The following is a 24,174-nucleotide window of genomic DNA, read 5'->3' as shown; positions in this document are numbered from 1 at the left end:
ATCTTATGATATGTAATTTTTCTAAGGGGCTCTTTGCTCAAGGGAAGGGACCATATCAAGTGTTGTAGCAAATTAGACCGTAAGTTTATAAGGTTCAGTATGACATTCAATAAGTTGATCCTTCAAAACTTGTGTATATGCAACAGCTAAAACACTTCATACAAAAGGATCTAGAACAAATAACACCATTTATAAATTTATTGATGCCTCCTCCTAATGTTCTTCTAGACCTCGGCCCATCGACTAGAGAATTCTAACTTTCCATCATTCTAAGAATAGGGGATGGTGTGAAGTCTAAATTTACAGCTATAATGCTATATACTAACATTAGTATAGTGGGAATTTAGTAGTTATTGGATTAGTTTTAATTTAGACCACTCGCTCCTATATTAGGTTTTTGGGCTAATTGATATGTAAATTTCTGTATTCCATTTCCATATTTCATGCACTCACAGTGCCTAAATTTAATTAAAATCCAAGTTTAGTATATTTTATCTAATTATTAAACTATTAGAGTAATTATCAAACACAAGTCTTTCTTAAATATTTATTTTATAAGCTAGTTATAACATCTTATATTATAACTCATGAGTTGTAAAATGTAAAACTATTGGTATGGTTTTATTAAGGATAATTGACATATATGCAAACTTTAAAGCATTGTGTAATATTACTTTAAAGTAAGAAATAATAATTGCTACTAGCAATGCTTTTCTTGCTTAATAGTAGTTCTTATTATTTATTAATCCAATTGAAATCTATAATTATAAACACATTTATAAGTTTTAAGAAAAAACTTTTTCTTACTATATAATAACCTGTAAATAGTATAATAAACTAGAATATACAATAAAATGCTTAATAATTATAAATTATAAGTACAAGATTATTCTTGATAACAATAAATGGTAGAATATCCCAGAATATACAAGCATATTTTAGGTGTATCCACCTTTAGCCCGCTTGGTGTTATATAATTCCAATTAAAAATATTATTACAGTCTATAGTACGTAAATAATAAATATTCAAGCATAGAATTTAATAATCAGTTCAATTATATTTTAATGTTATAAATTAAAGCAAGGTGGAGAAATATAAATAAGCAGAAGGCTTCAAAAGCATGTATTGGATTGTCAGTCTCTAATTCCATCAGAATACATTAATTCGTAATCTAGGGATGTAAAATAAATTTAAAAAACATAAATAAAAATTATTGGTTTTAATAGTTTTACTGAAAATAATAAATTGTGTATTTCTTACCAATTCTAATGAACCCTTAGAACTGAAATCCTACAAAGTCATACAAATAGGCTCTTGTCCTTTGAGGTGATTGTGTCTAGTTGAGTGCTAGTGATCTTTAAACATGTTATAATAATAATGTCACTAGGTTGACATTGCAAGACCTTAAAAAAAATTAATAATAATAATATTAAAAAGTAGATTGTGGACATTATTATAAGATAATTTACTGCCCTAAGCTGCAATTTCTTTGGGATTTTGTAGTTTCAGTCTTTATAAAATTAACTTCATAAGTAATCTATTATTTATATAATTTTATAATAATATTATCATATTTATTTTAAAATTATTTATACTATTTTATTTATATTATTCCTCAGTTAAGACAGTGAGCTGATAGAATTCCTTGAGCCTCTCTTGTGGAGATGGAGGCCATGTCTCTGTTCTTAGGGAAAAAAATAAGCAATATAAACTCCTATTTGCAATGTTAGAAAGCCAGTCACATGTTCAGCTTTAGACAAAACGGGGCTAGTGTGATCCAGACAAGGCACTTAGATCTTGATCTAGCAGCAGCATCGGGATGCTCATTCCTTAATCAGTTCTCCAAGAATCAGTCAGCACTAGAGTGGGCCATAGAAAAAAATGTGACCTGACAAGAGTGGTGATGAGATCAGGAATATTTAAGTTTTTTGAGAATGGCCTCAATCACCACATATCTTCTCTGCTGCTGGTGGCTACAACATCCTTTGCGAGCTAACAAGTTCTCTCATTTCTCTCTCACTTGATGGGGGCCCGGCAGCACATTACAACGACACCTTTGTAATGTGGCCAGCTTTGAGCAGCGTTGGCAGGAAATGCAGGCGCGAGAGCTCAAGGGTCTTTGAGTGGGATAGTTCCAGGTTGACGAAGTCACTCTTCTGTCTCGGTGCCCGAAAGCGTAGATTTCACTGAAGTCGAGCCTCCCGTTCTTGAGCGTCCCAACCTTCACGACAGGACCAGAGAAAAAAGTTTGGTGGAAGCGGTGATCAGTATGGATACCTTGTCACCGATTTGGAGCTGGCTCATCGTCTTCGTCTCGCCCGTGGAAGTTTGCACCGTTGCATCGCGTGGGAAGCACGCCCTCACGCACAGCAGCCGCGCCAAGCCCAGCACTCACCAAGCAAGAATCTTCGAGCTGCCTGATCTGCCTGATCGCTGGAAGCGTTTGCGAGGAACAGACGAGTTCCAAGCGCTTGTTGTAGATACTGTCCACGTCACTGCCAGTCATGTACACGCCACAGCCACTTCCTCCAGCGTTACTTGGGCAAACAATCTGGTAAGCAGCAGTGAATTTTGTTACTGCAAGATAATCACATGGAGCTCGCTAAACTTACAGCACTCTTGCGGCCATAGTTGTCTGTGAACACGAACTGTGTCCCGGATGAATCTGGAGCCACCGGTTGCGACCATCTTTCCAGTCGTCAGCATGAGAAAAAACCAAGGTACTTGTCACCTTTAGCTTGAGGTCCTCGGATCCTCCCCAGTCGCCATCTATCTTGGCAGTGTATTCCTGCCTTCCAGTCTGGGAAATCTTCTGGCAGACGTTGGTGATTGCACTCGCGGGAACCGAGCCCCAAAGCATTGCGGGAGTCTTTGATGCGAGAAGAGACGACGCGATCTCATCGCCAGTGGTTCCAATGAAGGTGTTCGGCTTGCCTTTGGTGAGGCCGGGAGTCGTAGCTGTGAAACTCAAGTCTTGCGCATTGCAAACGCTGGAGATCACAGCAACAAGAATAAACGTGACGAAACTCGTCATTCTTTCTCTCCTCTATAGACTTCTTTTTCCAACTCTAAGCTTGGATCCTTGCTTATAATCTTTATAAATGCTGTGAAGTCCTTGTCATCTCACACTAATCAAACTTTATTTATCGATTAACAAAGTTTTAAAAGCACTGCTACACATGAAAGAGCTAAGAATATTGCGTTATACTTGAAGATCTCGCGTCTGTAGGTCCTGCTTATGTGTACGAGAGATGAGAGAAGGCCTTTAAATCGATCGATCTTGTCCGTTTGAAGATGATCATGTATGTGACGGCAAGAAAAATTAATAGTTTCATCACAGGCAAAGAATCAAAGCTATTCATTGGCATCTTAGTCATGCATTGCTGAAAAGAAAATAGAGACTAGTAAATTCCTTTTGAAAAAGCCCGCGAGACGCAGTGAGGGCATCGAACATAACGAAGAACAGGGTGGGCAAATTGTGGCATAGATCATTCCTAGGTCCCCCTCCGGATATCATGCTTCCTGTGTCACCGCGCACCTAGCATTACCAGCATTCTCTTACCTTTCAGATCCTGTTGACGAAGGTATGAAGAACCTCACCCTTCAGGGTTTTGAAGTGTAGCAATACCATCATGCGGCAAAGAGATCTGTGCTTTAGATGCTTGTCCGTGATCAGGTGCCTCGAGGAGTAGCTCCAGTCTTGGGCATTTCATGTAGGAGGTTGAATGATGAAGCTTCCCGCTTTCAAGAGATAATTTCACGCAAAGGAAATGGATTAACCAGAAGAGAATGGTGCAATGAGCACGTCACCATCTTTGCAGAACTTTAAATCCCTTTGGGAGAGCTACACAAGAGTTTCTATCCATCTGAAGGATGTACTTTATTTTCCTGAAGGTTCACATCAGAAATAAGCCGGGGAGAGGGTTTTAGAAACACACAGTTACAAACACCTCAGTTAAACAAGTTTTCAAGTTAAAAAGGTGGATCCATTTCAGCATAAATCTGATCCTCATCCAGAGGAAATCATATAAGAAGGGTCAGAATAATGTCAAGGGAGAAGGAAAGTACGGGATTTTTCCTTGCATGGCTTCTGGCTTGCTTTCTTCGTCAAGGAGATCATGAGCAATCTGGAATTTGCTACTTTGTCAATGTATCAGTTCCTTGAAATGTTGGAACTAACGCCAAAGTTTTCAACGTAGATGATCTTTAAGGACATGGAGGAAATCAGGAAAAGAGGAGGCAAGTGGCCACTCTATTAACTATATAGAAATAGTAATTAATATATTACTAACTATGAATAATTATTAATATTACTAATATATCTTTTCACAAGTAATTATTAAGAATAAATTTAATATTACAATTAAAATAACACAGTTCTAGTATGTATATTAGTAAAAAAAATTTATTTTTGATATTTCCAAATAAGTAATACTTTGAATGTAATATCAATAATATTATTGTTTAGTAATGTTTGTAGGGGAAATATCTAAATATATTCATATATCCAAGTAAAGACTAATATTTTTATCTAAAATATATTTTAATAATTATTATTTTTATTAATATTTGTTTTACTTTAGTCTGGTTCTAAGTAATAATACATTGGTGTTCTTTAAATTTTATTATTTTAAATATATTTTATAAAATATAAATTATAATTAATTTTATCTGATGTATATATAAATATAAATATAAATACATATATACATATATATACACATATACATATACACACATATATATATATATACATATATATAGATATATATATACATATATATACATATATATACAGATATACATACATACATATATATACATATGTATACATATATACATGTATATGTATATATGTATATATACATATATATCTATGTGTGTGTGTGCATGTCTATTACAACAGTACTGTTTAACTGGATATAGTGAGTTATGAACCCAGAAAAATAACATATGTATCAAAAGTACAATATTTTACTAAATCCAAGTTTTGATAGAATTATCTGTAAACAACAAAGTATCTAAGTAAACACCAGCATTGTGTTGCCATGTCCTGAGATGGAAAATGTTGTCTTGGTTGCATTGGTCATAAACCAAATTCATTCTTTTGTGACAAAGCAAGTTTTGGCTGCCTAATTAAATATTGCTTTAGTTTAAAGTGAATTTAACTATATACATTTTTTTCTGTATGGATAGTATATAAACTATTTTAACACAAGAACTTCTAATGTTATTATTCTGAGTCTGGGTAGAATATACTTTTGAATTAAGTAGTAATGTTTTAGATCTTTTCATGCTACTCATGAAAAGAGTACTTTCAATACTATAAAATGTTTGTATCACATAATTTTTATTTTCCTAAATATTCAATCAATGCTGATTCAAGGATTTGGTAGATATTTATATTGATAAACGACTTTTCTTAGTAATTATTTATTACTTTTGTATAGGTCTGGGTAGTGACCTACATTTTCCTGCAAAATATATTTTATAATTATTATTCTTGGTGTTGTTTAATGTGTACTATATATAATATTTGGTTTAGTAGTGTACCCTTTTAGTATGGCTTAACATATCAAGATAATAAAAATATCTAAAATAATAATCATTTTTTATTAACTAATTCCACTACATATCTCCTGCAATACTAGTTAGTAATAAGCGAATTAAACCTTGATTTTGAAGTTATTTGTATGTGTTTTAAAGAAATGCTAAAAGCCATTGAATACTAGAATATTCATGAATATTCTAGGTATATTTCTTAAACTCTAAACAGAAATCTTCAGTTCGGGAGTTTTATCTTAATGGCTGTTAGCATTCTTTTAGTTTGAGGGTCCACTGGCGCAAGGCGAGAAGAAGGGCTTTGAGACGGGTTCTAGTGTCCGGATCCACGAGATTCCCGTCCGAGTCGAACTTTGGCGGCGCTTGAAACGCCGCAACAAACAGCTCGGGCTTGTTGATGAAATGGAGGTCGAGGAAAACTCCCACCTGTCGCAGATGATATTGGGCTCTGCCGCCTCCAAACCCGCCCCCAGCGCTCACGATTGCGGCTGGCTTCCCGGCCCACGCATTTGGATTCCTCGACGCCCAATCCAATGCGTTCTTGAGTGGAGCTGCAAGCAACAAACAAGAACATAAAATGCGGAAAGAAATCAAGAAAGAGGACAAAGAAAAACTGTGAGAGCGCAAAGAAAAGTTCCACCTGTGATGGAGTAATTGTACTCCGGGCTTGCAAACAGCACAGCGTCCGCCCCAAGGACTTTAGCTCGAAAATCCTCCACGACCCCCGGAAATTGCCCGTCTTGCTCCAAGTCCGTGTTGAGGAAAGGGAGCTGGGAAATGTCCACATGCTCTAGCTCCACATCTTCGAAGCTCTCCTTGACAATCTCGCGTGCTACAAGCAGCAACACAATTACCAACATAGCTAAAACAAAGATCTTACCTGCGCGTACGAGACCACTGTTGAAAGAGCCCTTCCTCAGAGACCCGGAAACGGCGATCATCTTGAGATTTCCGCCTCCCATGGCCGCCGCAGCAGTGGTTGTCGATGCAAATCTCTTGCTGCTGCTGGGGATCCTAGCTCCTGCCGTGGCAAATCTCACCACTTGGCTCATTCTCTCGATTGAAATAGTAGGAAAAGAAAGAGAGCGCCTTACTTGTTGGACGAGGGCCAGTCGCTCCAGTGGTCAAGCTTAGAATATCACCGCCGCCTTTATAAACTCGCTCACCTATTCTAGATCCTTCTCAGCACCCAAGAGCTCACGCTTTGCTTGTAAAGACGGGTTCTCCTGACATGAGCATGACATAAAAGCTTTTCACTTTCATTAAACTTCGTGTGAAAATCATAGAGCTGATCCTGCACATCAAGGGCTTGAGTTAGAAGCGATAATTTTTGTGAAGAACTTACGCACAGAAATTAGCCGAGGGAGTCGAGGTGAGCTTGCAGTTCTGTAATGCTGATGATAGGGAAAGTTTTGATATCGTCTTGACTATACTCTGCCTCGACGATGTTAAGCACCTGAGAGTAAGCCTCCACAACGTTGGATCTGGAAAGTTAACGCTCATTAGCACAAAGCATGGAGAACGCTTGTTGCATAGGTTACTTGATAGGCTTCAAAAGAATGGAGCGGGTATATGGATTTGGCAGATAAAGGTTCATCTTGGATATCACATTTGGTAGCTCCTCCTTGAGGGAACAGTCCACCTATAAGACAAGGTAAGAATCTAGAAAAGAATTCAGATGTAATGACGGGATACCTTAGAAATCACTTCCGCAACCTTTTCAGGCGTTGCAAATGCCTGATCCTTGAGAGCTCTGTTGGCTGAGACAGAAACTCTTACGGCTGTGACCTGCTCGTAATAGGCCCCCTTGATCGACGAAAATTGCAACTGGAGAAAAACTCACCTTAGTCACGAAAGACAGCATGGGCTCGACAGTAAGTTTCGTTACGGACATGATGAACTGTTCGCAAGTAAGCTTGAGGCCCTTTTCAAGTTCCTGTAACACAGAAAGCGTCAGCAAAACACTGCAGCAAGGCAAACGGACACAACCTTTTTGGCATCCACTTGATTTTCCAGGACTCGAGGAGAAAATGTGCGGGCCAAACTTGTTCTACTTGTCAAGTCGAATACTGATGCTTGGCCTCTGAGAATACGGCGTAAATGGTCCTTATGAACAGGCACCTTCAGAAAAAAACTACAAGAGTTTCTTTCAATATACTCACGAGAACGTGTGCAAAATCAAGCTCCTTGTGAGTTACGGCAAAATCAATATCGAATGGAGTGATCTGTAACCAAGATGATCAGTCATGCAAAACTTAAGGATCTAACGCACCTGCTCTCTCAGTACTAACAAATGTTTGATCAAGAAAAGCTGACCATCCATTTCAGACGACTTCTTGACAACGAGTTTGCTGCCACGCTGAAAGAGATAGCAAGTGCATGAGTTTTTTAAGATCAAGTAGAATTCATGCCTGAATTGCCGCTGTACAGGTTCCCACAGCTTCCTGTAGATAATTGAGTTGCCATTTTCTCACACGAATGAGAAAAGCATTACCTGCGCGAGCCCAGTAAATATTGTAGGTTCAAGACACCGGTAAAGTTTTGAAAGGCACGCTAAGGTCTTCACCAGAGGAGGGTAAAGCCCGTCCATTCCTTCCGATATGGCTCCTTCCTGTCGTCAGAGAATAAGATGAAAGTAAACAAAAAACTTTAAAACCTCTGAAGCGCTGGATTCACTTTGTTTCACTAGTTTTGCAGGATAGTCGAGGTCTTCTGCCAGTGGCAAGTAGTTCGCAACCTACGTGATAAAAAGTTATCAGCACGGGGATATTTTCACCGGCAGTTCAAGGCCTACCTCGTTTCGCACGTAGGTTTGCACTCTAAATGTAAGCCTTTCTTGAACATCAGCTAGGATTCGCATTATTGTTGGTCTGAGGCCGGCAACAGGATCTCCCTTTCGGTTAAGTTGCTCCTCAAGAACTTCAAACTTCAAGATATCAACTAGCTCGCAGAGGAGATCTATTCTTGTCTCGTGTATGAACTTAGGCCGCAATGCATCATATAGGACGGTGCATCTACAAATAAATATCGGAATGTTTTCCCCGACAACAGCTAGAAACAGAGAACTTACAAAGGCTCAGTAAGAGAAGCAAGTTTTGAAGCTTCGGATGACGAGGATGGAAAGAAGTGAACAAAGAGCTGATGCTCGAACTGGCAAGCCTGGAGCACAAACCAAGTCAGGTCGTTCAATATGCAAAACGCAGACCTGCATGAGGTATGCGCAACCCGATCTAGTGAAAGGTGGTAATTCTTCTCTTTTAGAGTATTCCGAAATCCGTTGTTGTACAACGCCTTGCACCTGTGACAAAAATGCCAGCATAACGTGTTTCAAGTTGACCAAACACTGATCGAACCAAGAGCAAGCGCTGTTCACAGTAAAGTGTTTGACAGTCCGAAAGGAATAACGCATACTCCGTTAGTTTCGTTCTGCTTTCAAGCGCTTCCATGAGAGGCTTCATCTGTTAAGGACAATGAAGAACACCTAGCTGGGACGAAGAAAAAAAATCACCTCACTTGCTGCTGCCTTAAAGCGTACATATAGAACAGAGGTCTCGATTCCTTCGGATAAAGCAGTCCCCTCTTTGAGGGCAGCTTGCACCTGTTCGTCGGTAAGAACCTCAAAATATACAAACACAAATACCTGCGCTGTTGTTTTCTTCATCACGGATTGGACGTGAGAGCGCATCATTCCTATTGCCCTTGACTGAAAAACTATTACGGCTGATCTCCTGATATTTCAAAGAAACGGCTCACCTGTAACTGCTTAAATTTTAGCAGATAGACACCAGAGTCGGCATATTGCGGATTGCTGCTTATGAAAATTATGCAGTCGTCCAGACGTTTGAGTAGCAAAGGGAACTGCTCATTATCTACGCTCATGGCTGCTGAATAGAACTGTGTAGCAATCTGAAAATTGAACAGATCAGAGAAGAGGCAAAAAAAAATAAAAAATAAAAAAAAACAAGAGAAAGAGCTCAAACGTACGGTTTCCAGTTCGTCAAAGTAGACGAGTTTGCTTTTAAGTGTATTTGCGAATTCAGCAAGCCTATCTTTCTCCAAAACCAGCCGATCACAAGAATCATGAAGAGTTTTTGTTTTGGTGGCCACAGCTTGATGTTGCATTTGCAAGTCGTCGAAAAGAAGCAAGGTGTCATCCAGCTGCTCACACATTTCCACCTATGAACCTCCCATGAAAAAATGGAAAACAATTTACCTGCTCAAGAATACCATCACAAGTGTTCAGATGGCCGGTGAGAGTGTTCACATACTGGCGATACTTTTCTTCAGTCTAAACAAGCATGGTTTGGAAAACGAACAATGCATACAAGCAAAATCTACCTCAGATTTCATAGCAGACTCTAGATCCGAGTACCACTTGTAGAAATCTGCCGCTGCATGACCCAGTTGCTCGTCGATGTGAGGAGCATCCTGGCATCGAGATTAAGCGAGTAAAGAAAAAGGTAGTTCAGCTAAACTTCACCTCCTTTCCAGATGATCCGGTAAGATGCGAAGGCAAGGGCCGATCTGATGCGACTTGAGCCAATGCAGCTATGGCGGCATGTTGCTCGTCGCTCAAGGGCGCATTCTGTTTGGAAAATTTTCGAATCAGGGGCAGTGGCAGAAGGGGACGGCCCTTACCTCTTCCCAGGAAGATCCAAAGTTGTATGCTCGAGCGATAGTGGGAGCCAACGCCATAATTCCCAAAACCCTAAAATGGTGCCTGGAAAACAAACAAAAATTAAAACATAGCAATGGTATCACCTTAAAACGATTTTAAGCCACTGAGAGGACGACTTGGATTGTTACGTCCCAAAGTAAGTGGAGCGTACGCGGGAGCAATCTTCGCACCGGATTTCCCTCGTCGTTCCAACTGAAAGCCCCCCGAGTGAGAAACGTCGAGGCATGACAGCCAATGAAGTTTGGCATCACTCACTTTTGACGAATTTTAGGAACGGGTGGCCGAGGAGCAGTCCCAGTACAATGCCCCTCGTGCTCGCTGCTGCGCACTTTGTCCCTGAGCTCTTGAATGTCGTGAGCACGATATGTGGTAAGAGCATCTTGCAGCTTGAATCTTCTGCAACAGGAGCGAAGTTAGAGAAAAAGCGACACTTTCGAACCTGCAAGCAGGATTTTCCCGGTGGAGCCCAAGTAGAAAGGGATGCAGTACTAGAAGGGGATAATTACTTTGGAAGCTCTCCCGGAAAAACATTGTCCTTGCTTTTTTCCGAGCGGACGGAACTTTGCGAATCACCCACGGCGCTCGTTGACAAAATGAGCACTCGTTGCCAAGCGTAGCAATAGGCCTGTGCAAGCATCCAAATTGGGGTGATTGATAGCAGCCAACGTCCAACTAAGACGCCCTTTGAAATGTCTCCTGCTGATGGCCTATAAGAAAACGAGAATCAACGACGTTCGGCCAAAGTTACCAATTTCCGGAGCACGTTTACGATATAAAACCCGGGAGTGTTGAAGACTCGCTCCACACTTGCCACCAAAATTTTTAGTCTCGCACACCAAGCCAAGCTCGACAACCCAGTTCTGAGTTTGCTGCACGACAAATATCGTTTTCTTGTCAATGAAAGTGTGGCAGCAAAAGCAAAAATTATCCCACCTGACAGCGACTCGGCCTTTGGAGGCTTACTTGCAAACGTAAGGCTTATCACTGGCTTGGCATTACCTTATACCGACAATGAACCAAATCTTCATAGTGGCAGCCAATATTTCATGGCCAGAGGTATGGGCCCCTGCTTAGCATGTGGAGGACCTGACAGTGAAAAATAAACGGGAAAAAGACTAATCAATCGAGAAAGAGGGGAAGAACAATCAGCTCAATCAATTTTCGAGACAAACTATGAAAGTGATCAATCCAATCCACGCGATTACTGTGGAGATTGGCCTAGCAAAGATTGGCCCACCTGGAGAGGATGAAAAAACAATGATCTCGATCGATCGTCTACTCACGCGCGCTCCTTGGCGATGCTTGCCCGCCATGGCTTCCATCCCAGGGCCAGCGTCAAGGAAGCGTAGATCGGAAGAAATCAAGGATGAACCTGGCGCTGCGCCTCGCTCGATCGATCCGCTGGTGAAATATTATTCACCCACAAAGCCCTAAAACTTAAATTTGAGCGGGAATCTCATGACATAAATGGTAAACATCAAACGGTCTAGGTTGCGCCATCGAGTCGCCATTCCGCTGCGAGCATCATTCCGGGAAAGATCTGCGCACTTGGCGGGCAATGCCCCATCCTGGCCGTCGGATCTATCACGAAAGATGTCGCTGATTGCTTGGCTGTTCTAGGAGTAGAGGCTAGAATCGACTTGAGAAATTGCTCTCTTGCGCTTCTTGGGGCGATCTGATCCCGACGATCCCTCGCCGGAGATCTTGTATCCATCGCGCCACGATCGATGGTTCTAGGAGTGCTCGATTCATGGAGCTTAGAGCAGGAAGCTCGCAGTCAGGGGGCTAGGGTTTTTCTGTTTTTTGCGGCTTGACGGCTGGAGGCGCGAGGCTTCCAGCGGATCCAGGAGAGTGATCAGATTCGATTTTGGGTCTACCAGAGCTGCCTCGCAAGGTATCATCGATCCCACACCTGCATTCACTGGAAATTTCGGTCGATTGCAGGCATGAATCATTGTGTTCCCGACTGCGATGAATTTCCAACAGAAAAATCTCAGGAATCGCCAGCAGCAAAGAACAATCCAAAGTTGTGAGTACTCTTTCCAGAATTTTTTTTTTTTTTTTTTTTTTGGTGTGTTGTTCTTGACAATGCTTACACTCTCCACTATCATGGCAGCTGCGAGAACGACTTCTCCGAGTTGATATGGACGAGCGATGGGAGCTTGGGCGTGATGCAAGTCGGCGGAAACAAGAATTCGCAGTGGGTCTCTTCAGGAATCTGGGGTAACAATAGGCACGGCAATGAGGATCGATTGGCACCCTCGAGTAGCAAGCCATCCAGCGACAACAGGATAAAAGATGGAACTTTGGATGCTGTGGTGATCAGCGCGGTCGGGACAGAGACCGTGGCTGCTACTACTGCTGCTGCTGCTGCTTACGAAGAGGATGAATTGATCTCCTGGTTGCAGTATCCGGACGACAATCTGGATAAGAACAATTGCTCAGACATCTTCAGCACTCAGGCTTTGCATGATCAGTCCTCCCAGGTGGCTCCCCGTGATTCGCAACAACAGGCTTCTAGCGGAGCTCCGACGATGGCTAGAACAGGGTCGAGGGACTCAGCTACAGATGGTGTTGTGATTCATCCGGCAGGGGCGTCACAGTGGGCCGATCCGGCGAAAAAGCCTCGTCATCTTGCCATGCTGCCACCCAAGGCTCACAAAGTCAACTCGTCGCTCAACTTCTCACACTTTTCTCGACCGGCCGTGATCGCGAAGGCGAGTTTGCACACGCTTGGGAAGTGTAGTACGAGCATCACGAACCATTTGCAGATGCAGTTTAAGAAGAACGATGCTGCGGTAGCAGTGGCACCGGCGGCTGCGTCCAACGGTGTTGTCGAAGGATCGATTGGCTCGGCTCCCACGCAGAGAAGCGCAGTTGCTCAAGAACAGAGCTCGGAGGCGCAGCAGAGCGTGAGCCAGTCGAGCTTGCCATCGCTGATAAGTTGCACGTCGAGGAAAGAGGCGGCAGGGACAAGGGGGAAGGATTCTCAGCCGAGCTCCAGTGCGACTGCTGCTGATGGGAACGAGCAGACGCTAACTTCGTCCTCAGGTGGATCCGGTCACAGCGCGGACGGAGCCAAGGGAAGCAATGCCAAAGGAAAGAGGAAGGTGAAGAGTGTGGACGAGTCTGCGGACTGCCAAAGCGAAGTAAGTGGTTGTTCTTTGGTGGTGTTTTGAACTTTCGTGTCGGATCTAGGACGTGGAAGGAGAATCGGTTGATGTGAAGAAAGCCCCGCCCGCGCGGACGAGTTCCAAGCGAAGCAGGGCAGCCGAGGTGCACAATCTTTCCGAGCGGGTACGTCGTCTCGGTTGTTCTCAAACGCTTTTGCATGAACGTTTCCTCTCCTGGATCGCAGAGAAGGCGCGACCGGATAAACGAGAAGATGAAAGCTTTGCAAGAACTTATACCAAACTCCAACAAGGTAAGCTCTTTTCAAAGCTTTCTCCCGCTGAGAGACACCACTTTCTCTACCAGACGGACAAGGCATCAATGCTGGACGAAGCGATCGAGTATCTCAAGATGCTCCAGCTCCAACTCCAGGTACTTTCACCTGGATCCAGCAAAGTCTCATCGTAACAAGCTTTCTCTTTGTGTTCCTCGTCTCTTCCAGATGATGGCTATGAGGACCGGCTTGAGCTTACCACCAATGATAATCCCGGCGGGGATGCAGCACTTGCAAATGCCGCAGATGCCAACGCTGGGGATGGGAATGGGTATGGGGATGGGAGTGATGGGAATGGGAGTAATGGACTCCGTCGGGCGACCCTTAACCAGCGGCCCCATGGTAAGCAAGCAAAGCCCGTTCCCATATTTCTCTCCTCGTTCTTTTACCTCACAGTTGAAAGGTTTGCTCTTATAAAACGTGGACTTTGTTGTTCTGTGTTGTCTTGTTTCTTTGGCAGCCACTAAACATGACAATGGACATGTACCATGCGTGTATGTTACAGCAGCAGATGCAGCTGCAGCTACGGCAGCAGATTCAGCAGCAGCAGCAACAACAACACATTCAACAGCAGCAGCAGCAACAAATTCAGCAGCAGCAGCAGCAGCAGCAACAACAGCAACAACAGCAACAGCAGCAACAACAGCAGCAGCAGCAGCAGCAGCAGCAGCAGAAAACGGGTGGAGTTGTTGTTATGCAATAGAAAGAGGTTTGTGATCCTTTGACTCTCTTTCTCTCTGTCAATCTTCTTCTCTTGCAGGTTTACGAGTATAGAGTGGGTATTCGGCGAGAGACTAACACTTGTAAAATGGGAGAGAAGTGGAGGCTTTACGTAGTACGAGCGAATGGTAAAGTGGTAAGTTAGGAGGCTTTACGTCTAGCTAGCGAGACCTGTGTAAAACAAAGCGGGCTTGTACAACACAGGAGGTTCGAAGTCGAACCTGGTAATTGGAACCTCGTCTCAAAGTTTTGTCTAAGTTCTCTACCGCGTGGCTTGTTTTCTGGCAACCTCTGTAAAGAGACGAGTGAGCTTGAAGAGAGATCCCGGGAACCTGGTTTCCAAAGTTGTGTTCCAAGTGGTAAAATCATGGTTCGTTTTGCACGCTTTCCTCCTCTGCAAGTGGAACTGTTCTGTCCCAGAGAATATGGAGCTCGAGGGCCTCTTGAAGCTTCTGCAAGTTGAGAGAAGTGGAGTAGCAGCTGGCTGATTCCCGTACTTGAAGTTCTCCCACAGCGTGAAGATGTCATTGCTCGGTTTCTTCCTCTTGGACTCCACCGCCATCTTTTGTAGCAGCAGCAGCAGCGGTAGTGGTAGCGTCCTTTCTCTTTCTCGACGAAGTGGTACGAGTCGGAGCTTCGTCGCGCATCATGAGCTCGGCCTAACTCTTCAAAGCGTCCTTGACGGACGAGGGCGACGCGCCTGTTTGAGGAGAAGCCAAAGCCGCTAGCCATGCACTTCTTGTTGACAATCTCCTCGAAGTCGTCAAAGGCTAGCCGCCTCAAAGCTGTGCGTCGCTGGGATTGCTGGCGACTCGTCCCAATCCTCCCCGCCAAGCAGAGAGTATGGAGGCGGTCCCCCGAGTTCCATTCCCCGTCCAGCTCAGCCGCAAGAGGGAAATAAGGACGAGCCAGACCCTCCATGCAATCAATCCAGGGCCTGCTTGGATGGCGGAAGGGGTGGCTCCAATTCCAATACTTCCAACTTTTTTGTGGCTCCACAGCTTCAACTTGTTCTTTGAAAAATGCAGCACGTTTCTGCACCTGTAAATGCTTTTGAAACTCGTACATCCGCTCTGAGCCTGTCCCTGTCCCCCACTTTCATTTCGGGAATTCATGTCCGTAGCCGCACGATTGGAGCCTTCAGTCCCTCCAACAGGCTCGACTGCACCATATCCTGATCCCACACGTCTCCCCACTTGTCCATACTCGCACTATATATTGCAGGGGTAGTGGCAAGATTTGGCGAAATGCTTCGCGGCTGCGAGCTGCTCTGGTGGTGCCATTGCCATGAATGCAGCGAGAGTGTTCCCATGGATGAAAAAGCGTAAGTTGGATTATCGTTTTCGCGTCCTCGTTGGTGGCCTCCTCGCAATCAACCCACTCACCGCTCACGCCATCCCATCTTCTTCTCATGCTTCCAGTTGGGCACCGCGAGACTATCAAAACAGCATATACAGAGGTGGCGCTGGTTTGAGCTTCCTTGACGCAGCTCAAGACGATCGAGTCGGTGTTTGCCGGATCGCGGGAAACGACGTGCATGCTGAGACCAACTGCTGCTGCATAGACGTCATCGACATTCTGAAGGATGGCAGTCTTGAATTCTCTGCCACCTTTCAAAACCTGAGAAAGCATACAATCTCCAGAGTGATTCCAGGCACCTCGATCTTGCGCAGGCAAGAGTGTCGAAGAAATCAGTGTCGACTAAGATCTTATTTGTATTAAACAGAGAGGTTAGTTTTCACCTGAGATTAAGTTGATCGCGAATCGCAGCCGTCGGACTAAACAAAATCCAGCCCCGTCGTTCATTTCTTCCTGTATCATCACTCCAAAATCCTAAAAGAAGATAAACGTCCCAGTTGTGGATGCTTCTTCCAGAGAGAGCTTTGCATAAAATCGTGCCTCGTTAACACTCCCACCACGGGAGATCCCTGTGAAGGAAGTGAGCATAAAAAAGAGAGAAAAAAGAGAGAGAAACATACATACCTCCTTGTTCTTGGAAAGAACACAAAGATGTCTCAACGCAAGCTGCCGGAAGAGAGAGTACGTCTTTGCCAGTGACAGTGTCTCTAACACCGTGTAAGGCGACTGGTTCACGACTGGAGTTAGATCGAGCAGGCTCTCCACCTCCAAACAATTCCCCGAGAGAGATCGTTGCGCAGCCGGGTGTTTTCTCACGGTTTTCACTGCGATCTTCTTCGGCGAGTTCGCGGATCTCATCTCCAGGAGGACGTGGATGTGAGCTCGCAAAACCATCCCGAAAAACCTGTCCTTGCCGTCGGGTTCACGATCCAGCACCGGAAAGGCGTTGTAGGAACAGCCGGAGAGGACGTCGAGAATTCTCCCAATCTTCTCTTCGCGGTAGAGTGTCACTGGAGGCGTCAGGATGGCATCACGAGCTGTAAGCTGGGACATAAACGGAGGAGGAGCCTCCTTGAGAAAATCAAACCCCTTGATGTCGATGTGGAGCTTGAAGATCCCATAGTTGAAACAGTCCCCGACCACCTTGGAGATGAGCAGCACAAACATCACCAGCGGAAGCATCGATAAGTTGTTCGTGAGCTCCAGAATGACGACGCAGAGAGAGACCGTCATCCTCATGGAGCCACCGAGGAAAGAAGCAGCACCGATGATAGCGTACATGCTCTCGTCCAGACGGTCGTGTCCAAATATCGAAACCATCACCATGCCAGCGAGCCGGCCATAAGTTGCTCCACAGAGAATTGCCGGAACGAATAACCCCGATGGAACGAGGATCCCGTAAGTCATCAAGGCGAGCATATAGGACGAGGCCGTGAAGATCAGCAGCGTGATATAGTTGTACTCGAAGGGCGTACCAAGGCTGAAAAGGTTTCGTATCGCGTCCTCGGTGGTGTTGAATATAAGCCCGGCCAGATCGTTGTAGTGACCAGGAGGACAGTTGAAAGCTTTGTAGTTTCCAACGCGTCCGTGAGTCGGGCATTCTTCGTTATTTGGGGGGCATTGCCGGCATGGGGCAAGCCAAGGAAGGCCAAAGCTGCAGATAGAAGTGATAAACGCTACCAGCGCAGCATGAAAGAGCTTGGCAAAAACTCCTTTTCTACAGCCAAATAAACACGCATAAGTAGGCGCGAGAAGATAAAATTTTGAGGAAGTACCTGCTTTGCCACTTTGTGTTGAACAAGAAGAAATGCGCGTGAAGATGGTTGTACAAGCTTCCCAGTGTGCCGCCTATAACACCCAGAATTGCGACTGGAACAAGCTCGAGCAAACCATAGTTTACTCCCGCGTCTCCTACGTCGAAAAGTATCAAGCCACCCTTTCCGTAGCTTCCACAGTGACCATGGCGGCACCAGTGAATGCCGATTCTCAGGACGTAGGAGACGACTGCAGTTGTAAAGAAGGTCCTCCATAGCAGCGCGCTTCTCCACCTGCGAAGCCAGAAATGCAGCTTAACGATCAAGAGAAAGATAATGCGTAGAAGAAAATCCCTCACTCTTACCATGAGGCAGCTTCTTCCAAAGCAAAAAGAACTCCACCGATGGGTGCTCGAAAAGCCGCAGCAAGCCCCGCGGCAGCTCCGCAAGCGACGAGATCCTGACGGTTTTTATCGTTGTCAAGAAGATCTAGCTTCGTAAAACCCAGCAAACGATGTGTAAAACCAGGCTGCCCGAAGAAAAACGCTATACAAGCGGCCATATGAACCAAAGGCCCAGCTTTACCACACATAAGACCGCTCGAAAGAGCACCAACAATTCCTACCACCTGGAAGATCAAACTCAAAGATCGAACACGAAAGAACCTTCATCGATGAAGATTCAATGAAGAAACAATGCAAACCTTGACAAAAAATGTGTTGAAACGCAAGGCCGAGGAGCAATCGACACCATTGAGATAAGCTTCGACTTCCGGAACTCCGGATCCTGCCGCTTCTGGAGCAACGTAAATGCAAAGTAAAGCCGATAGTAGAACCAGCACGATATTGCTTCCGGCATAGACAGCGAAAGCCATAGCGATTCTGAGCCCGAAAAACAAAAAAAGAAAAAAATGGACCAGTTATTTCAAAGAATCACAAGTCGCTAGCAAACGAAAAAACACTTCTAAGAGACATCTCTAAGATTTATTTTTTTATTAGATACTGATACTGTTCTTGCGGAAAACGAAAGAAATCATACCTGTTAGAAGCCATTAAATCGACTGTCGCAAGAAATCTCGTCCCAGCAATGTTCTCCACAGCCACATTGATCAAGAGAGACACGACGCCGGTCCAAAATCCAACCAGAAATACCAGGATCCACTTGCAGATTGTGTAATGGAGTATGCCGAATCGCGAGGTTAATCGCCAGTCTTGCCGATACAGATCATTCTCCACGATTCTGCAAGAAAAAGAAGAGATCACTCAAGAACACTGAAGGAAACGAGGAGAGAAAGAATCGCTACTCGTAATTCAAGCTGTCCAATGCGCCCGGCGGGAGGTCGCCGGGCTTGTTCCCATCCAGCAGCGGCTCTGCCAAATCGATGCGAGCTCCATCTTCCATGGAAAACCCCAGGGAAGTGGAAGAGCCCTAGGCCCCACGAACACGAGAGTCATGTTCAAGTGTAAGGATATTCGCTCAGAATCTAGGGTAAATGGAATCGTCGAGAGCGATCATCGTCGGCGCTGGTCCGGCGCCCAGTGGCGGCTGCTCCTGTAGCTTCGATGCGGCTCCAGCGCTGGGGATTCGCAGTAGAATCTGGAGGCATCGAGTGGTTTCATCCAGGATTCGCGTAGTAGCAAGCTCGGGCGTGATCGCGGGGCCATCGGACAGCGCCAAAGAGGAGGAGGGAGACATGCCCGGGTTTATCCAGAGAATGGAGCAGACATGGCTGATTTCCAAGGTAAAATCTCTCCCTCTTCGCAATTCTTTCCTCTTGCGATTCTTCGGCGATCGCGTTTGATCGATTGATCCCAGCAACCCAGGCCGGTGGCTTGTTCTCGGTGCCAAGCTTGCGGCAAGAGAGAGTGCCCGTGGTGCAAAGGGACGGGCTTCTTCATCCTCGGCGACAATGTCCTGTGCGAGATCTCGTCCCACAACACTAGCTGCTACATTTGCGCTGGAAAGGTGAGCGAGCGATCGATCGATCGATCGATCATCTCTTCCTCTTCTCGTTTGATCGGTTCTAACGAGTGGTAGTTTCCAGGGGGTCGTGAATTGCGATCAATGCAAAGGAACTGGCTATCGCGCAAAATGGCTGGGACAAGCTTAGCATTATCCTCGCGCGCTTGTATGAAAAAGTTTTGTAAAAGAATATTCTTTGAACGAATATTCGTATCTTCTTTTCTAGGGTTTATTAGAGAGAGTGGGACACGTTGAGCGCTTGAAATGCTGCCATCTAAGCCAGCAGCTGGCTATCTAGGTCGAGTTTCCTTCGATTGGAGAGAGGTATTTCGCATCCATCGATCTAGCGTCTTCGATCATCGGCAGGATCCAGGATGAAATTTCCCATGTATATTGCGAGCTGCGCCAGGGATCAATCGGCGAATTACCTGGATGTGATCGACAAGCACACCGGGCAAGCGGGTATGTATGTGATCGATCGAAATATTTCGCTCAAAAATTTGCGATGAGGGACTTTCCAGCCGCCAAGGTGCCGCTGGCGTCTCCCGAGGACATCGAAGAGGCGATCCAGGAATGCGTGAAAGCGGCACCGGCGATGGCGGCGTTACCTTCCTACGAGCGCAAGGCGGTGCTTAGAAAGGTATGGATTTTTGCATCGCTCTCATCTCTCGTAGCTCCAAATTTCTTTGTAGAAAACATTAGAAAGCATCCACATTCTTTCCATTCTTTCTTCCTTCTCACTTGCTCTTGATACTTGCTTCTTTGTTCGCTTGAGAAAACATTAGAAAACATCCACATTCTTTCCATTTTAGTCTTGCATTTGTTCTTCCTTCTCACTTACTGACTCTCGATGCTTGCCAGATTGTTTTCGAGCTCGAAAAAAGGTCCGAGGAGATTGCTCAACTGATAACCACCGAGTCCGGGAAACCGATCAAGGATGCAAGGGGTGAAGTTCAGCGATCCATCGACACTTTTGAAGTAGCTGCCGAGGAAGCTACTCGGATTTACGGGGAAGTTCTTCCACTGGATATTTCAGCACGCAACAAAGGCATAGAGGTAAGCTACTCTTTTTTTTTGTCAACTATTGGCAAGTTATAAGGAGAACGCTTGGTGCAGGGTATTGTAAAGAAGTTCCCTATTGGGCCGGTTTCGATGGTAAGCCCGTGGAACTTCCCGCTCAACCTGGTTGCACACAAGGTGGCACCGGCCATTGCTGTGGGGTGTCCGTTTGTCCTAAAGCCGAGCAGTCGGACTCCACTCTCGGCGCTTTTCCTGGGAGAGATTCTAGCATCGTGTGACAGTCTTCCCAAGGGTGCCTTTTCCATCCTCCCTACCACTCGCAACGAAGCTGATGCTTTCACGACCGACGATCGCTTCAAGCTTCTCACATTTACAGGCTCTGGCATGGCTGGCTGGAATATGAAAGCTCGAGCCGGAAAGAAGAAGGTTCGTCGGCTCTTTCTTTTTATTTTTTCTTTCGCTTTCTTCCTTCAGATGGAGCTTCGCTTTCTTCAACTTCTTTGATTCCTCTTACAGGTGGTTATGGAGCTGGGAGGCAATGCTCCATGCATAGTGGAAGATCTCGTTCCAGACCTGGAAGGCACAATCGCTAGGTTGGTCCATGGGGGATTCTATCAAAGCGGCCAGTCGTGCATTCACATGCAGCGTCTTTACGTGAGAGGTGGCCTTTACAAGGAGGTATCCGACACCCGTCTTTAAATTCTATCGTATTCTTTGTTCTCAAATCGAGCTTTGATCTAACGTATCTGGTGCTGGTTGTGTAGGTGAAGGACGCATTGATCGCTGCCGTTAAGAAACTCAAAGGTGGCGATCCTCGCCAAGACGACACGTCCATCGGGCCCATGATATCCGAGTCGTCGGCAGCTACTGTGGAGAAGAGCGTGAACGAGGCAGTGAAGGCAGGCGCCAAACTTCTAGTTGGTGGTAAGCGAAGGGGAGCTTTCATGGAGCCAACAGTCCTGGAAGACGCTCCCTTTGACACGGACGCAAGGAAGGAAGAGATTTTCGGTCCCGTGATCCTTCTCTACTCATACAAGTAAGCTCTCAAAGTTTCTTAGCTCGCAACGTTCTTCTTTACTTCCTTTTTTCTTTCTCTAAATTAAAACGGTGGTGACGCAGTGATTTCAAGGAAGCCGTGAAGGAGGCTAACAACACGCATTATGGTCTCCAAGCCGGCGTCTTTACGCGTGATCTAAACAAGGCCTTCTATGCGTTTGAGCACATAGAGGTAGCTTTGCGTTTGAGATATAGAAAGTATTGATTGATTGTTTGATGATTATTTGATCCTCACAGGCTGGAGGAGTTTGCCTCAACGATTCGCCAAGCATGCGCGTTGATAGCCAGCCATACGGTGGGATCAAAGACTCTGGAATCCAACGAGAGGGTGTCAAGTACGCGATGGACGACATGCTCGAAACCAAAGTTTTAGTCATGCGCAATGTAGGCAACGCGTCTTACTTTTGATCAAGCTCGAGCTCGAGCTCGAGCTCGAGCTTTCGAGAAGAGTAAATACAGTCTATCCACGAATCACTGTCCAGTTGTCCTCGTTTGCTCGCTCGCTCGCTCGCTCTCTAGCACCATCAACCTTTTATCTTTAGGACGGAGAATGCTTGTCTATAAGCTCCTGGGAGAAGGTCCATAGCTTGTGAGCGAGCTCGGGATCTCTGCCATAGGCGCTACAGTTGGATTTGTTGGAATCCACGAAGTATTGTCCGGTGACGTCCTTGAGGCTTGGATGCAGAGCCGCGTAGCACGTCGTAGCAGCGCCCTGAGAGACCGACCACGTATTAGTCACAATAAACTTCCAGATAATTGGGAGAATTCTTCTTACCTGTGGCACATTTTTCCAAAGGAAGCTGGAGAAGAACTTGAGAACCCCTGCATGAAGATTAAAGTTCCATAAGTAACCGAAAACAATGACGAGTTAAAGAGACAAACTCATTATGTAGAATGTGTGCCGCATCAAAGGCGTCATTATAAACCCTGGATGAACAGCGTTAGCTGTGATGTCAACTCCTTGGGCCTAATCAGCGAAAGAGAAAGCATTGACGAAAGAGAAAGGTGGGAGAGATTTCAAAGCATTAGACGAATACCTTGAATCTCATTGCCAGTTCTTTGGCGTGGAGGATGTTCGCGAGCTTGGATTGACTGTATGCTCTAGTGTCGGAGTACCTTTTGGAAGAAAAAAGGAAGAATGTAAGCTCACGAGAAAAGAGAGTCGTTTGGTGTACCAGGCTTTGTCATTAAGGTGTGAGAACTGGATTCCACCGCTGTAAGAGGCGATGTGCGCGATGGAGGAGAGATTGACAATTCTTCCCTGGATGCCACTTTCCTTGGCGGTCTCCTTCATTTTGTCCAGGAGCAAGTTTGTGAGAAGAAAATGGCCTAGACATCACAAACAAATGAAAAGAAAAGAGTCAAGACTCCCGAAAATTTCCATGGCGCATACCCAGATGGTTTGTAGCGAATTGCATTTCAATGCCATCGGGAGAGAGCTCGTAAGGAATCATCATAATTCCCGCATTGTTTCTAGGAGGAAAAGAACAAACATATTAAAGAAACAAAGAAGGAATTTTCGAAACAAAGGAACTTACATGAGAATGTTGAGCGGGAGCTTCGTGGCCAAGAACTCCGCCGCAAAGCTCCTCACCGACGACAAAGAGCTGAGATCGATCTTCAAACATTCTATTCTGGCCTTGGGATATTCCGCCAAGATCGCATTCTTCACCTCGCTCGCCGCGGTGAGATTCCTGGCGGCGATCACAACCCTGGCCCCGCGCATCGCGAGAACGCGAGATGCCTCGGCCCCAATGCCGCTAGCGCCACCTGGAGAAGCACGCAATGGAGCAACGGATGTGGAAATTTCCATCCTGGCCAGACGAGAAACCATTACCCGTGATGAGGACAGTGAGATTGCTGGCGTCGATTCCCTTGGTGACATCCTCGGCAGTGGAGGAGGATCCAAAGCCGCTCGGACCCCTCCTCCCTGTGACCAGATCCACAAGCCCCATGATCATGAGCTCTCCAATCAGACTCCAACCCTGGACTGCGATCGAGATTTTGGAACGATCGTTGCCGCTATCGCCCTCGCTGCCACTGCGCTACGCTTCCCCCCATTCCAAATTTATATCTCTGAGAGTTGGAATGGAATGTTAACGGCGGGATTTGAGATTTCGCGCCGGAATTTACGGCAGCCGCGACATTCCGTTCCAGAAGAGTTCACAAGATCGACGGTCAGGATTCAAACAATCCCGGAATCTCTCATTTGCTGGTACATTTATTGCGGTTGGAGACAAGGATGTTTTCTTCTTTTTTTTCCCAGCCCAGCTCGCAAGTGAGAATTAAATTCGTCAAAGAGGAGCTTCCTGGTCTGGCGCTTGCTTGGCTTGGAGGAAAAAAACGAGAGCGCGATCGACCGCATTTGATCGCTCGTTTTTCTGGGAGACGCGATAAAAAAACTGGACATAGATTCCTTCCTCTTCTCTCTGTGAGCCTGCGCTAAAAGAGCCACAAATCAATCAATCACACAGCTACTACTTTGTCCTCACAGGTAACAAACGAGCTTACCTTCTTTAAGATCGAAGGAAAACTCGTAAATCAGGCTTTGTAGCGTCGCCATTTATATCTTATCTTTGGTGTCTTTGGTGGTGCGAGTTAATGCTCTCAGCTCATC

General features: G+C 45.3%; 8 protein-coding genes across 10 annotated transcripts; 3 read left to right on the top strand and 5 right to left on the bottom strand.

Moving 5' to 3' along the window:
• Positions 1 to 2,503: 2,503 nt before the first annotated feature.
• LOC9657646 lies at positions 2,504 to 3,035 on the bottom strand. The gene is made up of 2 exons (XM_024686025.1): positions 2,614 to 3,035; positions 2,504 to 2,552 (listed from the first exon to the last, which is right to left on the bottom strand). Exons 1-2 carry the CDS (start codon positions 3,033 to 3,035, stop codon positions 2,504 to 2,506), a joined length of 471 nt encoding a protein of 156 aa, XP_024541793.1.
• A 2,643-nt stretch (positions 3,036 to 5,678) lies between these two features.
• On the bottom strand, positions 5,679 to 6,651 carry LOC9657645 (NAD(P)H:quinone oxidoreductase). The gene is made up of 3 exons (XM_002980939.2): positions 6,444 to 6,651; positions 6,204 to 6,395; positions 5,679 to 6,114 (listed from the first exon to the last, which is right to left on the bottom strand). Exons 1-3 carry the CDS (start codon positions 6,613 to 6,615, stop codon positions 5,813 to 5,815), a joined length of 666 nt encoding a protein of 221 aa, XP_002980985.2. The 5' UTR covers positions 6,616 to 6,651; the 3' UTR covers positions 5,679 to 5,812.
• A 150-nt stretch (positions 6,652 to 6,801) lies between these two features.
• Positions 6,802 to 11,646, bottom strand: LOC9658334 (conserved oligomeric Golgi complex subunit 3). Of its 2 annotated transcripts, XM_024686148.1 has the most exons (27): positions 11,479 to 11,645; positions 11,175 to 11,327; positions 10,990 to 11,110; positions 10,497 to 10,937; positions 10,202 to 10,433; positions 10,044 to 10,148; positions 9,902 to 9,991; positions 9,777 to 9,851; positions 9,548 to 9,721; positions 9,317 to 9,469; positions 9,204 to 9,266; positions 9,072 to 9,161; positions 8,917 to 9,021; positions 8,769 to 8,861; positions 8,634 to 8,722; positions 8,358 to 8,577; positions 8,220 to 8,300; positions 8,058 to 8,174; positions 7,975 to 8,007; positions 7,836 to 7,922; positions 7,726 to 7,788; positions 7,553 to 7,669; positions 7,407 to 7,499; positions 7,259 to 7,351; positions 7,105 to 7,205; positions 6,913 to 7,047; positions 6,802 to 6,857 (listed from the first exon to the last, which is right to left on the bottom strand). In XM_024686148.1, the coding sequence occupies exons 5-26, from the start codon at positions 10,256 to 10,258 to the stop codon at positions 6,918 to 6,920; spliced, it is 2,229 nt and encodes a 742-aa protein (XP_024541916.1). In that variant the 5' UTR covers positions 10,259 to 10,433; positions 10,497 to 10,937; positions 10,990 to 11,110; positions 11,175 to 11,327; positions 11,479 to 11,645; the 3' UTR covers positions 6,802 to 6,857; positions 6,913 to 6,917. The 2 variants fall into 2 exon arrangements, with proteins under 2 accessions (XP_024541916.1, XP_024541915.1); XM_024686147.1 differs by having other exon boundaries at positions 9,072 to 9,266; positions 11,479 to 11,646.
• Positions 11,647 to 11,751: 105 nt separating this feature from the next.
• On the top strand, positions 11,752 to 14,663 carry LOC9657644 (transcription factor PIF3). 2 transcript variants are annotated; one of them, XM_024686199.1, is made up of 9 exons: positions 11,752 to 12,135; positions 12,186 to 12,270; positions 12,358 to 13,390; positions 13,440 to 13,538; positions 13,600 to 13,665; positions 13,719 to 13,784; positions 13,855 to 14,028; positions 14,147 to 14,395; positions 14,447 to 14,663. In XM_024686199.1, the coding sequence occupies exons 2-8, from the start codon at positions 12,188 to 12,190 to the stop codon at positions 14,387 to 14,389; spliced, it is 1,764 nt and encodes a 587-aa protein (XP_024541967.1). In that variant the 5' UTR covers positions 11,752 to 12,135; positions 12,186 to 12,187; the 3' UTR covers positions 14,390 to 14,395; positions 14,447 to 14,663. The 2 variants fall into 2 exon arrangements, with proteins under 2 accessions (XP_024541967.1, XP_002981138.2); XM_002981092.2 differs by having other exon boundaries at positions 11,752 to 12,270.
• A 1,438-nt stretch (positions 14,664 to 16,101) lies between these two features.
• LOC9658333 (chloride channel protein CLC-c) lies at positions 16,102 to 18,942 on the bottom strand. Its single transcript, XM_002980937.2, has 7 exons — positions 18,823 to 18,942; positions 18,558 to 18,758; positions 18,223 to 18,400; positions 17,885 to 18,147; positions 17,541 to 17,813; positions 16,390 to 17,482; positions 16,102 to 16,334 (listed from the first exon to the last, which is right to left on the bottom strand). Exons 1-7 carry the CDS (start codon positions 18,918 to 18,920, stop codon positions 16,227 to 16,229), a joined length of 2,214 nt encoding a protein of 737 aa, XP_002980983.1. The 5' UTR covers positions 18,921 to 18,942; the 3' UTR covers positions 16,102 to 16,226.
• Positions 18,943 to 19,011: 69 nt separating this feature from the next.
• Positions 19,012 to 19,704, top strand: LOC9658332. The gene is made up of 3 exons (XM_002981091.2): positions 19,012 to 19,260; positions 19,335 to 19,484; positions 19,564 to 19,704. Exons 1-3 carry the CDS (start codon positions 19,012 to 19,014, stop codon positions 19,627 to 19,629), a joined length of 465 nt encoding a protein of 154 aa, XP_002981137.2. The 3' UTR covers positions 19,630 to 19,704.
• Positions 19,705 to 19,737: 33 nt separating this feature from the next.
• On the top strand, positions 19,738 to 22,028 carry LOC9657643 (putative aldehyde-dehydrogenase-like protein y4uC). The gene is made up of 8 exons (XM_002981090.2): positions 19,738 to 19,943; positions 20,003 to 20,121; positions 20,343 to 20,537; positions 20,598 to 20,927; positions 21,018 to 21,179; positions 21,266 to 21,537; positions 21,621 to 21,729; positions 21,795 to 22,028. The coding sequence occupies exons 1-8, from the start codon at positions 19,856 to 19,858 to the stop codon at positions 21,963 to 21,965; spliced, it is 1,446 nt and encodes a 481-aa protein (XP_002981136.1). The 5' UTR covers positions 19,738 to 19,855; the 3' UTR covers positions 21,966 to 22,028.
• On the bottom strand, positions 21,925 to 23,999 carry LOC9657642 (short-chain dehydrogenase TIC 32, chloroplastic). The gene is made up of 8 exons (XM_002980936.2): positions 23,395 to 23,999; positions 23,096 to 23,327; positions 22,951 to 23,030; positions 22,733 to 22,886; positions 22,595 to 22,673; positions 22,440 to 22,524; positions 22,333 to 22,379; positions 21,925 to 22,269 (listed from the first exon to the last, which is right to left on the bottom strand). The coding sequence occupies exons 1-8, from the start codon at positions 23,516 to 23,518 to the stop codon at positions 22,096 to 22,098; spliced, it is 975 nt and encodes a 324-aa protein (XP_002980982.2). The 5' UTR covers positions 23,519 to 23,999; the 3' UTR covers positions 21,925 to 22,095.
• Positions 24,000 to 24,174: the final 175 nt, after the last annotated feature.

This window comes from Selaginella moellendorffii, unplaced genomic scaffold, assembly GCF_000143415.4.
Source record: "Selaginella moellendorffii unplaced genomic scaffold, v1.0 SELMOscaffold_47, whole genome shotgun sequence".
NCBI lineage: Eukaryota > Viridiplantae > Streptophyta > Lycopodiopsida > Selaginellales > Selaginellaceae > Selaginella > Selaginella moellendorffii.
Note: the sequence above shows the minus strand (reverse complement) of the source record. Positions and strands in the feature narration are given on the sequence as shown.